Source organism: Salpingoeca rosetta, assembly GCF_000188695.1.
Source record: "Salpingoeca rosetta unplaced genomic scaffold supercont1.33, whole genome shotgun sequence".
NCBI classification, from domain to species: Eukaryota; class Choanoflagellata; order Craspedida; family Salpingoecidae; genus Salpingoeca; species Salpingoeca rosetta.
The window spans coordinates 576,356-591,064 of NW_004754901.1; the positions used below are offsets into that span (position 1 = coordinate 576,356).

The 14,709-nt window shown below is 54.4% G+C and overlaps 3 protein-coding genes across 3 annotated transcripts in view; all 3 read left to right on the top strand.

Annotated features, from left to right (window-relative positions):
• PTSG_10490 (serine/threonine protein kinase) overlaps nt 1-245 on the top strand; it is a gene marked incomplete at both ends in the record, with an annotated part of 4,095 nt that extends 3,850 nt beyond the window's left edge. The window contains one exon of the mRNA XM_004988814.1: nt 23-245. Within this exon, the coding sequence (XP_004988871.1) occupies nt 23-245 (223 nt within the window). The remainder of the gene's footprint in view (nt 1-22) is intronic.
• Nucleotides 246-900: 655 nt separating this feature from the next.
• Nucleotides 901-6,153, top strand: PTSG_10491 (dicarboxylate carrier protein; the record flags this gene model as incomplete). The annotated part of the gene is made up of 12 exons (XM_004988815.1): nt 901-1,217; nt 1,665-1,850; nt 2,116-2,152; nt 2,379-2,443; nt 2,821-2,897; nt 3,125-3,193; nt 3,225-3,285; nt 3,583-3,648; nt 3,933-4,029; nt 4,373-4,410; nt 4,888-5,022; nt 5,501-6,153. The coding sequence occupies exons 1-12, from the start codon at nt 1,022-1,024 to the stop codon at nt 6,151-6,153; spliced, it is 1,680 nt and encodes a 559-aa protein (XP_004988872.1). The 5' UTR covers nt 901-1,021.
• Nucleotides 6,154-7,912: 1,759 nt separating this feature from the next.
• On the top strand, nt 7,913-13,167 carry PTSG_10492 (serine/threonine protein kinase; the record flags this gene model as incomplete). The annotated part of the gene is made up of 10 exons (XM_004988816.1): nt 7,913-7,948; nt 8,407-8,427; nt 8,817-9,143; nt 9,210-9,494; nt 9,705-9,924; nt 10,294-10,415; nt 10,791-10,923; nt 11,261-11,399; nt 11,563-12,047; nt 12,335-13,167. 10 exons carry the CDS (start codon nt 7,913-7,915, stop codon nt 13,165-13,167), a joined length of 2,601 nt encoding a protein of 866 aa, XP_004988873.1.
• Nucleotides 13,168-14,709: the final 1,542 nt, after the last annotated feature.

A 14,709-nucleotide genomic window follows, 5' to 3' on the forward strand; every position in this document is an offset into this window, starting at 1 on the left:
TCCGGTCTGCGCTCTACAAGAGGGCACCGCAGATGGCACACAGGGCAACCAAGGACGCCATGCTGGCCGCGTTGGAACAGCTCGAGCAGCAGCAGCAGCAGCAGCAGGGGAAGGGGAAGCAAGGGGAGAAGGAGAAGCAGCAGGGTCATGTCGTGCTGGTCGGGATGAACCCGACGCTGCCGCAGTCGTGTGATTTGCTGGGCCGCATCAAGAAGGTCATCAAGGACATCCCGCTGTACGACTGAGCTCGACGTCTCCGCGCGCTTGGGAGACAGGGAGCCATGTGCTCGTGTGTGTGTGTGTGCATGTGTGTGCATGTGCGTGATTGATTGTAATTGCGCGGGGAGTGCATGTCTACACGTGTAAGGGAGGGAGAGAGAGGGGGGGGGGAAAGACGTGTGGAGGACAGTGACAGTGTGTTTGCGTGCATGTGCATGTGCACACGATGCTGTTCTTTGCTTTGCTTTGCTTTGCTTTGCTTTCTTACACGTCCATATGTGTCTGCAATACACTGCATAAGCTACAGTGATGTATGTGATCACGAATAGCGCTTTGCGGTGAACAGAGCACAGAAATGGAATGTGTGTGTGTGCGTATGTGAGGGATGTGTGTGTGTGTGTGTGTGTGTGCGTGTATGTGTTTGAAGGACTGTTCTATTGACTGTCAGTCTGCCGTTCTGCGTTGTCGCATTGTCGTTGTCGTTGTCGGTGATGAGAAGTGATGTGAACAACCACTCGACCACGCTGATGTTGATGGTCGGCGTCACAGTCACTTGTGCTTGACAAGGGAATGGTTGGGTTGTGATTGTTAACGAGTGGCTTCCCAGCACTGCCTCTGCTGCACCGCTCGTTGACACGGGTGCCCTGGTCGTGAGGGTCGTCGGTGGGCGATTGAAGTATTGGTTGTGTGTGCCTGTGTGCGGTGGTGGTGGTGAGGAACGTGTCGTGTCACAACGTCACCATGCTGGGTGAGAGACAGGCGTTGCATTCATTGCTGAGAAATTTTATGTTGACTGGGAAGGATGATGATGATGAGACGCAGGATGATGGTGGTGGCGGTGGTACAACTGCTCGTGTTGATGTGTTGCGGTGTGGCGGCGTCGCATGTGTCTTCTGGTAGGAAGGCGTCCATCTTCTTTCTGCTCACGGATGACCAAGACGTCGACATGGGCTTTGTGTCCCAGCCCAAGCTCGTCAGCCTGTGGCAGAAGCAAGGCGGTGTGTGTGTGTGTGTGCGTGTGTGTGTGTGCGTGTGTATGAGAGAGTGTGTGTGTGTGCGTGTGTATGAGAGAGAGTGTGTGCGTGTGTATGAGAGAGTGTGTGTGCGTGTGCATGTGCGTGTGTATGAGAGAGTGTGTGTGTGTCTGTGTGTGTGTGTGTTTGCAGCTGTAGCTGAGGCTATGTCAAGCTGTATGTCAAGCTGTATGTCAAGTTGTATTGTGGTGTGCGTGCATGCGTTTGAATATGTATTTCTACTTCATGTCTGTGTACCTATCTGTCCACCCGTGCGGCTGTCCGCTTGCCACGCACTTGCGCACTGCCGTCCTCCCTTCCTCCCCCCCCCCCCCCATCCACGGGGCTACCGGACGTCAAGGCTGGCCCTGCCTCTCTTTCTCTGTGCACAGTCTGACACACCACTGGCCTGCTCCTGCGTTGCCCTTGCAGCCACATTGGAAGCAGCCTTTGCCAGCACACCTGTGTGTTGTCCTTCACGCGCAGGCATCCAGACGGGAAGGTACATCCACAACGTCCCCATGACCAACAACTCCATCCCGGGCAATTGTTCCAGCACTGCGTGGCAGCAAGGCGCCGAGAGGCACAACATCGGCCACCTCATGAAAAAGCCGGTGTGTGTGTGTGTGTGTGTGTGTGTTTGTGTGTGTGTGTGTGTGTGTGTGTGTGTGTGTGTGTGTGTGTGTGTGTGTGTGTGTGTGTGTGTGTGTTTGCATGTGTGTTCGAGGGAGGGAGCGCGCGTGTATGTGCCTGTCTTTCTGTGTCTCTCTCTGCATGTGCTTGTCGTTGTTTGTGGTGCTTGCTCCCTGTTCAGTGGCCTCTGCAGCTGCAGTTGTGTCCTTTCATCGCTGGCACTGCCCCACACGTCACCTCTCACTTGCAGGTTACACAACAATGTACACGGGCAAATACTTGAACCAGTACGTGCATCGTGGCACGCGTAACGTCGACACGCGCACGACCGACAGTGTTTCGTTGCTGCATGTATGATGGATTCACGCACATGAACGCAGCCACGTACATACACGCATTCAAAGATACACATGCACACGCACACATACACGCACATACACACGCATACTCATACTCACATACACGCACATACATACACATTCACATGCACACGTGCGATTGTCTTGGGTGCAGATACGGTGCCCCGAGTGCCGGTGGTGTGCAACATGTTCCTCGCGGATGGGACAACTGGCAAGCACGTAAGCTCGTCATGTACGCGCATGCGTGTGCGTGTGTGGTCATGTGCACATGCGTGTACATGCGTGAACATGCTCGTGTGTGTATGTGTACTCGTGTGTGTATGCATGGCTGTATAGATGTGAAAATGGGTGTGTGCGTGTGTGTGTGTGTGCGTGTGTGTGTGAACGCGCCGTGCATGCTGGTTTCCAGCCTGGCAGTGGTTATGCTCCCAGTTCATGTACCGCCTTGCTGTCCATGTATGTATGTATGTATGTATGTATGTATGTATGTATGTATGTATGTATGTATGTATGTATGTATGTATGTATGTATGTATGTATGTATGTATGTATGTATGTATGTATGTATGTATGTATGTATGTATGTATGTATGTAGGCAACAGCGTGTACTACGACTACGTGATCTCCAACAACGGAACCCCGGAGCCACACGGCAACACGTACCTGCCAAACGTATGTGACACGTCCGTGAGTGGCGCGCGTGCTTGTGAACTTGTGCGTGCGTATGCACTTGTACGTGCGTGTGTGTGTTTGTGTGTGCGTGAGTGTTGTCATTTTGCTTTGTCTGCAAGCCTACTGCTGTTGTTCCACCTGGACACGCCGCCACGCTGCGTGCTCCTTGATCCTATGCGTCACACCACCACCACCACTCCCCGCACACCGCTGGCATGCCGTGGCAGCTGCTGTTGGACAAGACATCCAATTTCCTGCGGACACTGGAAGGGACTGATGACCCCTTCTTCATCATGGTTGGCACTCCGTCATGCCACGACCCAACAGAGCCTGCACCAGAATATGCGCACCTCCTGCCAAATGCAACTGCCGCGCCCGCCAAACTATGGTCAGCAGCTGCTGTGCCTTTGTGTCTCTGTGTATGTGTGTGTTTCTGTGCATATGTGTGTATGTCGGTGTATGTGTTTGTGTACGCGTGTTTGCGTGTTTCTGTGTATGCGCGTTTCTGTGCATATGTGTGTATGCGTGTGTGTGCATATGTGTGTATTTGTGTGCGTGTAGTTGTGTTTCTGTTTCTGTTTCTGTTTCTGTGTGTGTTTCTGTTTCTGTGTGTGTGTGTGTGTTTTCGTCCGTGTGCTCCGTTGAAACGGCTGTCTCGCTCTGCGCCCCCTGTTTCTGCTTGCAGGCAAGGCGTTTCGAGACAAGCACTGGTTTGTTGCAAAGCAAGGAGAGGTCGCAGGTTTTGGATCAGGTAGACAGATATGGCACATGCAATTGCGTTTATTGCCAGACACACGCACTCACACGTGCCACACGTTCACTCACACGCACTCACTCACTCACTCACTCACTCACTCACTCACTCACTCACTGACTCACTGACTCACTCACTCATTGACTCACTGACTCACTCACTCACTGACTCACTGACTCACTCACTCACTCACTCACTCACTCACTCACTCACCTTCGACGTGTGTTCTGGCACCACGCGCGCTGCTGTTGCATGTTGATTGCGCCTGTCATACGGCAAAGGGTATGCGCCAATCGAGGAGAAGTACAATGATCTGCAGTACCGCCGACGCGCCCTCACGCTCATGACCGTTGATGACATCGTCGCAAACGTCACAGCGTACGCCAATGCCTCGTGCACTCGTGGCTTAAGTTGTTGTTGTTGTTGTTGTTGTTTAAGTTGTTGTTTAAGTTGTTGTTGTTGTTTAAGTTGTTGTTTAAGTTGTTGTTGTTGTTTAAGTTGTTGTTTAAGTTGTTGTTGTTGTAGTTGTTGTGTGCGACGATGACTGTTGTGCGTTCATGCGCACATTCGCCACCACAACCAGCAACACCGCCGCTTAGCACGACGCAAATACACTGCGCTTATTCGATCGCTCTGCATTCACACTCACTCACTCACACACACGCTTATTGCCTGCCTGTCTGTCTCTGCCTGTCTCTCTCGTACACGCACGTGCTTGCAGGCACACAGCGGGGGCAACTGCTGCTGACGATCAACGGCGTGGAGAAGGACCGTGACTTTTACTTTGGAAAACTCAGACAGCTCGAGGTGAACGCGATACGCGAAGCCGTGGACAGAACCATAGCTCATCACACACGCACTTACGCATGCACGCTCCCCCACACACTCTCTGCCTGTCTCTGTCGATGCCTCTCTTGTCCCCCTCTTTCCCCTCCCTCTTCCTTTGCCTCTCTGCATCTCTGTCCCTCCGTCCCCTCAGCTTCCCTCCCTCCCTCTCTCTCACACACACTCACACACACACACACTCTCTCTCTCTCTCTCTCTCTCTTTCTCTCACTCACTCACACACACACACTCTCTCTTTCTCTCTCACTCTCACTCCCACACACACTCACACACACACACTCAGACACACACACACACACTCACACACACACGCTCTCACTCCCTCACTCTCTCTCGCCGTCTCTTGTCCGTATCTCATCAACGGTTGCGTGTTTGTGCCGGCCTGAGCAGCGCCTGGGACGGCGCCGCGCGGACTCGTGCAGACGGCAGTGGCTCTTGTTCGCAATGAAGGGTTCCGCGCACTCTACCGTGGCCTCACCGCCTCTCTGGGCAGGCAGGGCACATACTCCACCACGCGCTTTGCAGGTGTGGCATCCAAATGCGCCCATCTGTGCGTGTACACATGTGTGCATGTGTTTGCGCTTGCATGTGTTTCTGTGTGTTCATGTGTGCATCCGTGTGCGTGTGTGCATGTGTGTGTGTGCGTATTTCTGTGTGCATGTGTGCCTGTGCGTGCGTGTGTGTGTTTTTCTCGACAAGAGCGTGTGTTTGCGTGTGTTGCAGCGTGACTTGCGCACCTGTTCTATCAACTGTCCTTCACAGCAGGACACCAACCATTCAACACCCCCTTTCCCCTGATAGCCTGCTGCTCTGTCTCTGTGGTGCCTGTCTGCGTCCATACTCGTGGCTCACCGACCGCCATTCCTGTACCCTCTCTCCGCGCTCTTCCCCAACTCTACACACGCACACACACACACACACACACACACACACACACATACACACACACACACACACACACACACACACACACACACACACACACACACACACACACACACAGTGTACGACTTTCTCAAGGCTGAATTCAGTGCCCGCAAGGCTGACGGGCAGCTGACGACTGCCGAGCGCTTTGCAACAGCCATGACCGCGGGCGGGTGCGGTGGCATTGTGGGCACACCCATGGACGTGTGCAACGTGCGCATGCAGGATGATGGCCGGCTGCCGGCTGCCGAGCGCCGCAACTACAAGCACGTCGGCAACGCCCTTGTTCGCATCATCAGGGAGGAAGGCATTGGCAAGTTGTACTCTGGGCTCGGGCCCAACGTGATTCGCGCCATGCTCATGACGGCGGGGCAGCTCGCCTCATATGACACGTTCAAGCAGCTGCTGCTGACAACAACTGGCGGCCTGTTCAAGGACAACCTCGTCACCCACTTCACGGCGTCGACGCTTGCCGGTGGCGTTGCCACGCTGCTGACACAGCCGGTCGACGTGGTGAAGACGCGCGTGATGGCAGCGACCCCGGGCACATACAGCAGCGCACTGCAGTGTGCGGGCATGACGCTCAAGCAGGAAGGACCGCTCGCCTTCTTCAAGGGGACGGTGCCTGCGTTTACGCGTCTGGGCCCACAAACGATCCTCACGTTTGTGTTTCTGGAGCAGTTGCGGCGATTGCACTACTACCTCACGCATGGTGAGGACAAGCCCGTCTGATGGAGCAAGGGGGGGTTTGATTGGCGTGGTGATGTGTGTGTTTGTGTGTTTGTGCATGTGTGTGTGTGTGTCGTGCGCGTCGTTGCTTGTTGGTTGTGTTTGCAATGAAGAGGAGTTGCTGTTGCGCTGGGCTGTGGCCCACTGTTGTGCTGCGTCGTGCGCACGTGACGTGGCCTTGCCTTCCTTCCTGTTGGGACGCTGCTCTCTCAGGGGATCGTTACTCTCTGCCATATGCCCGTTTGCTCTGTTTGATGTCACATCACAACATTACTTTGTGCATCTGACAGCATGATGGGAGTAAAAGTGGCCATGGATTAGTTGCGGATGACAGCAGCAACAGCGCAGAGTGGTGGGGGGGAGGGAGGAAGGGCTACACATACACACACACACACACACGAAGGAGATATACACACACGCACACACACACGGAGACACTTGGTTTCTATCGATCTTTTTGGTTTCTGTCTGTCAACGCTTGAGGCCCTTGGGCCGCTCACATAGCATTCAAGCATTCAGTAGCAGACATTCACTCCCTCACATCACCCAGTCACCCACTCGTGCAAGCGCCTGTCTGAAATGAGCACACTTTCGGTTTTGATTGCTTCCCTCATCTCTGAGCACTGGGAATGGTGGAAGATTTCAACAAATTTTCCCCCAATTACATACACCACACAAGCGAAGATTCGAGGGTGATTTAATGATCCCGCCGCGAAATTCAACGAAGACCACGAAGGATGGCAAGCACGAGAGGCAGCTTCGATTCGGCGTCAGGAGGGCTGTGGCGCATCGACGAAGAGGTTGTTGTATGTGCTCTGTGCTGTGTGTGTGTGTGTGTGTGTGTGTGTGTGTGTGTGTGTGTGTGTGTGTGTGTGTGTGTGTGTGTGTGTGTGTGTGTGTGCAGAGCTGTCGTGTTTCTCTCAGTCTCAGTCTCTTTCATTGTCTCTCTATCCCCTGTCCTAATCTTCCGTCTCTCAGTCTCTGTCTCTCTTTCGCGTTCTGTCTCTCAGTCTCTGTCTTGCTCTTTCTGTTTCGCGCGCTCTATCTCCCGCGCGCGCTCCATGTTTCCTTCTCGCTCATTCGATCATCTCTTGGAGTGATTGAGCACACACTGGTGTCTTGTGTTGTCTGTGGCCGTGTGTCGACACTGGCGTGCTTGCCCTTGTCGATTCCCGCCTTTCTCACTTTCTTTCTACTTTGTCCACATCCTTGTCTCGCTCTGCTGTTCTCACACACACACTCTCCCTCCCTCTCTCTCTCTCTCTCTCTCTCTCTCTCTCTCTCTCTCTCTCTCTCTCTCTCTCTCTCTCTCTCTCTCTCTCTCTGTTTCTGTTTCTGTTTCTGTTTCGTGCGCTCTCTGTTTCGTGCGCTCTCTGTTTTGCGCGCTCTATCTCCCGCGCGCGCTCTATGTCTCCTTCTCGCTCATTCGGTCATCCCTTGGAGTGATTGAGCACACACTTGTGTCTTGTGTCGTCTGTGCCCGTGTGTCGACACTGGCGTGCTTGCCCTTGTCGATTCCCGCCTTCCTCGTTTTCTTTCCACACCGTCTGTGTTACTGTGTTTCCCACTCTTTGCATCCTGTACGGAAGAACAGAGATTGCTTGTGTGTGTGTGTGTGTGTGTGTGTTGATGCGTGTATGTGTATGTGCATATCTCTGTGTGGTGCATCTTCACTTCACACACAACCTCAGTGTGGCTCACGTTCCTGTTTACCTGTGCCTTTGTGCCCGCCTTTGTCTTGGCCTAGTCCTGTTCTGACACCATGTCCGGCAGCATGAGCTCTGCGACATTCAACGCAGTACGTACAAAGGAATGCGACCATGCTGCTGTGTTGCACGTTCACTTGGCCACAGCACACACACACACACACACTCTCCCCTGCCCATTGCATCTCACTCAAACACAACACAACATGTTCCTTGCTTTCTGCCTGCTCTGTGCGTGTCGTGCCTTGAATCGTGTGCTGTTGCACATAAGCAGGCCTCAAGGGTAAGCGGAAACAGCAGGTGTTCATGGTCTGTCGAGTACAAGCTGGATTGCATGATACACGTGTTCGTCCTGCCAGCAGAAGCAGACCAGCATCACGATCGTCGCCACCACAGCGCAACCACCATCACCACAGCGCCGTTATCATTTCTCCTCTGCAACACAGCTGCTTGTGTGTGTGTGTGTGATGTTTGCATTCACCCTCTGTGCTCACCCACACTCTCTGCCCAACCCCTTTCAACCACCACAACGCCGTTCTGTCGACACCAGCAGGCTTCACGCAACAGCGTGGTACGTCAACCACCGACCACAGTCACCACAGACAGCAACAACCATCGCAGCCACCAACCATCACCACCACTACCACCACCACGGTGCAATCACCACAACACGTGCTGTGATTTCGGCTTCCGCCACGATGTTCTAGGATGTTGCTCATACCCGCACCCACCTCATGTTCTCGTGCATAAAACCCACCCCCCGTCTTTTCTTTTCAGAGAGACTTGAAACGAACTGAAACCCGCGTGGCCTCCAAGGTTCTGCAATTGCGCATGCACAAGCACACATTGACACAGCACTGCCTTGCGATGCAGCAACCGAATCCCCCACCCCCTCACACCCCCCGCCACAGACCGGTATCACCTCTTACCCCACCGTCACAACACCATCGTCATGCACAGGCATCCATCATAACGGAGGCAGCCGCGCGGTTTGCGACCATTACGCAGCTGCAAGAAGTATGCGCGCAGCAGCAAGGCAGCAGCGGCAGCAGCAGCAGGCTGGACGACATGCTCTATCTGCTGGAAAGATGGACCCTGGATGAGTGCAGCTCAATGATTGACAGACTGCAGCACGTATTGGAGGAGAAGGAAGAGGGTGTGCGGGCCGCACAACAACAGCTTGCGGCTGCACAGGCGGAGCATGACAAGGTCTGGGCGGCCCTTGCGCGGGAGCAGATGGAGAGGATGATGGCGGAGGTGGAGAGGGTGAAGCGCGATGCTGAGCGAGTGAAGCAGCAACAACACAGGCAGCAGCGCATGCGCGACAGGCAGCAGCGCATGCGCGACAGGCAGCAACGCATGCGCGACAGACACGACAGACAGCAACGCATCCAGGAGGCGAGGAACGTGAATGCACAGCGGATCGGGGACAAGAGAAATGAGCTCACGCACGCACAGGCCGAAGCTGGTTTGGCATCGCCGACCGACCAACAGGCATTTGCAGCGGCGGAGAGGAATGTGACTCAGTTGGAGGAACAGCTTGCCACGCTGCTGGTGCAACGTGATAACCTGCGCAGAGCGATGGAGAAAATCATCAAGGAGAATGAAGAAGAAAGGATGAGGGATGAAGAGGAGAAGGTGCGGGATGAAGAGGAGAGGGTGAGGGAAGAAGAAGAAAGGATGAGGGAAGAAGAGGAGAGGGTGAGGGATGAAGACGAGAGCACAGGGGAAGAAGAAAAACGGATGAGAGAAGAAGAAAAGAGGAGGAGGGATGAAGAAGAATGGACGAAGAAGTGGCAGCAACAGCAACACAAAGTGTGGGTGCGCGCGTTGACGACATTGCTGCAGGCGGCAGGTGAGCCGCTGCCACACACCACAAGTGCCGAGCATCTGTGGACTGTGGTGTCGCAGGTGGTGGACGACGCCCTGGCGACAGCATGGGAGGCCGGCCTTGTGCCCGCCGCTGCTGGCCCGCCCCGACTGGCCACTATCACTCTATCTGCTCTCCAAGATATCGAGAAGCGCGTTGCGGAGAAGAAGATCAGCTCACTTGCCGCGATCAGAGACGGTATGCTGTCATCCACCTCTTTGTGTGTTTTCGTGCGGATGTGGTGGTGAAGACGGCCCTGCTTGTTTTGGTTGTCTTGATGACACAAGGTCAAGCGTCCACCTGTTTGCGTGTGTGTGTGTGTGATGTTTTGCGTTGATGTCACACAGCGCACAACACGTTTGCTTGTATCGTCGTTGTCACTGTCACTGCCATTGCCACTGTAATGATCGCTGCCTTTGTCACTGTGTCACAGTTACTGTCGTTGGCATTTGCATTGGTAGCCTCCACCACCATAGTCACGCATGCGACACATTCACGCTTGTTTTGACAATTCTCCGCCCCTCATGCGCGCTGATTGCACTGCTATGTGTGTGTGTGTGCGTGCAGAATTCTTCTTCATGACGCCACCAAGCAGCATCACCAAGCCCGAGAAGAACCCGTATCTCGTCTACTGGCCGGACAATGCCCAGTTCTTCACCGACATATGGCGAGAGCCACTCGCAAAACAGGTGCTGCAATGCAATGACATCCGTCGCCGCTGCGCTCTGTGTGTGCGGGCGGTGCTGGTGGAACAGTAGTGCTGTGCTCATTTCTGTAAACGTGCATGTGCGTGCATGTGTGTGTGCGAGCGAGAATATATGAGTGCGACTGTGTGCTTGTGTATTTCTGTGCTTTTTTGTGTGCTTGTATGTGTGTGTGTGTGTGTGTGTCTCATGTGCTTGGTGTCATTATCATCACCACCACCACTAAACGACGTGCCGCCATGTGTGCACTCCTCCCCATGCCACTCACCAACCGCCCGTCCCGCACGCCTTTGTGTCAACACACTCGTGTGTATGTGCATGTGTGCGTGTGTGCATGCGTGCTTGTTTTCGCGTTTCCAGTTTGAGCTGAAGGCTGATGACATCACGCCACAAGCAGTGATTGCAAAGATTCACGAAATCGAACAGCTGCTGGTCTCCAGCGCCGACCCACACTGCCCCCGCGAGGACCGAGTGACGCTTGACCTACCACAAGGTAAGGACGTGGCGAAGTCTGTTGTTGCCTGTGTTTGCACTGCTTTCAGTTTCAAGTGCACGTGCAGACACGTGTACTTGGCCCTGGAGCGTTTATCAGCGTCGTTATCATCATGTGGTGTTTGGTGGTGTATTGCCGATGTGTGCGCAAGCGCACATGAAGGGTTGTGATGTGAGATGTGATTGTGACACCATCGTGCAATGCGTGCACGTTTGCATCTCACCCCTGCCTATACACACACACGCACACGCACACACACACACACACACACGCACACACACGCACACACACACACACACATACACACACACACACACTACACACCGCGCGCTCGCAGGTTTGCCTTCACCAAAACTGCTGACAACAGGATGGGCCAACGAAGCGGAGATGCGTACCGATATCGCTCAGCACCTCAACGCCATGGCTTTGCGCCTCGGAGCCTGGGTCACGTTCAACAGTGAGGTCCCAATCATGACGTACGTTGTGCGGTGCATGTTGTGCCCAGTCGTTGGCGGGTGTTTGCTGTATCCTTGTTCCCGCTCTCTTGCGTGCCCTGTGCTGCTTGTGGTGCTGCGAGTGCCGACTTCTTACAGGGAACGTGCCGTGCTCTTGTTGCGCTTGCCGCCTTGCGTTGGCCAGGTTCAAGCCAGGCACCCGCCCCACAACAGACATTGTGATGGTGGATGGTCGTACAAACACAAAAGTGGCCGTGTTTGAGCTCACGCTAGGCGAGGATGCTGACTCGCTTGGCCAGTTGGCAGCGTACGCACACCACGCGATTGTGGCGAACGTGCACCGCATTGCAGGCGAGCACGTGCCTCTGGAGAAGCTGCCCCTGCTCGCTGGGCTGGCGATGTTTGGGCTGCGTGTCAACCCGGTGCAGACCACCGTTGTGGAGTTTATGGTGGCCAACGCCGGTGGAGTGGTGAAGGTGGTTGCCCACAACATCATGTCCATGCCGACGAAGAACATTGGGCAGGCTGCTCTGGCCATTTCCTGCTTTGCGGACTTCCTCCACGCGAAGTACGCCCACGCCATCAAGCAGAACACTGAGCATGGCAGCGACTTTGCGCTGAATGTCATGAAGCCCCATGTGCTGCACTTCAACCCCGACAGCGGCAAAGGTGTGTTGTTTGCTGCTTGCTCGTCTGCGTCTGTATGTGCGTGTGTGTGTATGCATGTGTGGGTGTGTGCATGTGTGTGTGCCTGCGTCTGTATGTAGTATGTGTGTGTGCATACATGCGCCTGTCTCTCCGCCCCCTCCTCTCTCTGCCTCTCTCTGCTTCTGTTTGTGTGTGTGTGGTTGAAAGGCGGTCGCTGTGCAGCGTTGTATGCACCATTGCGCCCATGCCTGTGCTCGTGTGTGGTGTGATTCATATGATGCTGGTTGTGCTTATCGCTGTGCTGTTAGCAGAGGCACCGAAAGTGCTCAGTTCCGTCGCCAACAAAGGCAGCGGATACGTGTGCAAGTTCATCAAGACTGGGCACCGTGCTGGCGACTTGTGTGCTGAAGAGATTGAGAACATGTGGAAGTATGTCAACGGGCAACGCGCTTGCAGTCGCATCCCCACCACCAACAGCAAGAGCAGCACCACGAACACCACCAGCAGCACCACGAACACCACCAGCAGCAACATCATCAGCAGCAGTGGCAACGACACGCAGATGATTGCGGTGCCCCACCTCGGGTCGACCCGCGCTCACATTCACGAACAGCACGTGGTGCAGCTCTGCAACAGCTTGTTTCTCCTGTCAGCGGCTGGTCTCGTTCACCATGACATTCGCTGCGCCAACGTGGTCGTGAGCGGCGACAAAGCCTCTCTTATCGACTTCGAACTGGCTGGCTGTGACGCCGATGTCATGGAGGCAGCGGAACTCGAGCCGGCTGAGGTTGCTCTTCGCAGGGACCTGCCTGAGCGGTCAGCACGCATCCGTGCAGCTGGTGACGAGCGAGTGAAACGCCACATCGAGGATGACTGGATTGCCATGTTCTACGTGTGCGTTCTCCGGTCTGCGCTCTACAAGAGGGCACCGCAGATGGCACACAGGGCAACCAAGGACGCCATGCTGGCCGCGTTGGAACAGCTCGAGCAGCAGCAGCAGCAGCAGCAGGGGAAGGGGAAGCAAGGGGAGAAGGAGGAGGGCCATGTGGTGCTGGTCGGGATGAACCCGACGCTGCCGCAGTCGTGTGATTTGCTGGGCTGCATCAAGAAGGTCATCAAGGACATCCCGCTGTACGACTGAGCTCGACGTGTCCGCGCGCTTGGGAGACAGGGAGCCATGTGCTCGTGTGTGTGTGTGATTATGTGTGTGCATGTGTGTGCATGTACGTGATTGATTGTAATTGCGCGGGGAGTGCATGCCTACACGTGTAAAGGAGGGAGAGAGAGAGAGGGGGGGGGGGAGAGACGTGTGGAGGACAGTGTGTTTGCGTGCATGTGCATGTGCACACGATGCTGTTCTTTGCTTTGCTTTGCTTTGCTTTGCTTTGCTTTGTTTTCTTACACGTCCATATGTGTCTGCAATACACTGCATAAGCTACAGTGATGTATGTGATCACGAATAGCGCTTTGCGGTGAACAGAGCACAGAAATGGAATGTGTGTGTGTGCGGATGTGAGGGATGTGTGTGTGTGTGTGTGTGTGTGCGTGTATGTGTTTGAAGGACTGTTCTATTGACTGTCAGTCTGCCGTTCTGCGTTGTCGCATTGTCGTTGTCGTTGTCGGTGATGAGAAGTGATGTGAACAACCACTCGACCACGCTGATGTTGATGGTCGGCGTCACAGTCACTTGTGCTTGACAAGGGAATGGTTGGGTTGTGATTGTTAACGAGTGGCTTCCCAGCACTGCCTCTGCTGCACCGCTCGTTGACACGGGTGCCCTGGTCGTGAGGGTCGTCGGTGGGCGATTGAAGTATTGGTTGTGTGTGCCTGTGTGCGGTGGTGGTGGTGAGGAACGTGTCGTGTCACAACGTCACCATGCTGGGTGAGAGACAGGCGTTGCATTCATTGCTGAGAAATTTTATGTTGACTGGGAAGGATGATGATGATGAGACGCAGGATGATGGTGGTGGCGGTGGTACAACTGCTCGTGTTGATGTGTTGCGGTGTGGCGGCGTCGCATGTGTCTTCTGGTAGGAAGGCGTCCATCTTCTTTCTGCTCACGGATGACCAAGACGTCGACATGGGCTTTGTGTCCCAGCCCAAGCTCGTCAGCCTGTGGCAGAAGCAAGGCGGTGTGTGTGTGTGTTCGTGCGTGTGTGTGTGTGTGTGCGTGTGTATGAGAGAGTGTGTGTGCGTGTGCATGTGCGTGTGTATGAGAGTGAGTGTGTGTGTGTGTATGAGAGAGAGTGTGTGCGTGTGCATGTGCGTGTGTATGAGAGAGAGAGTGTGTGTCTGTGTGTCTGTGTGTGTGTCTGTGTGTGTGTGTGTGTTTGCAGCTGTAGCTGAGGCTATGTCAAGCTGTATGTCAAGCTGTATTGTGGTGTGTCTGCCATGCGTTTTGAGTAGGTATTTCTACCTCAAGTTCTGAGTACCTACCAGCCCACCCCGTGCTGCTCGCTCGCGTGGAAAGCAGTTGGGCACATGCCTTGCGCACAGTCTGTGTTGTACTATGTCACCGAGCTGCTGCTGAGAGGAGCTGTCCCCAGCTCATATTCGTCGTCTCACATTTAAGACAGTTGTCTAGCATTCATTAGGTGTCGGTGTAGAATCGGTAGGTAGAACGGTGAACGACCATATGGGTGGGTAGGGTGAGGATGGTTGTCAGGGTGAATATGACTAGATG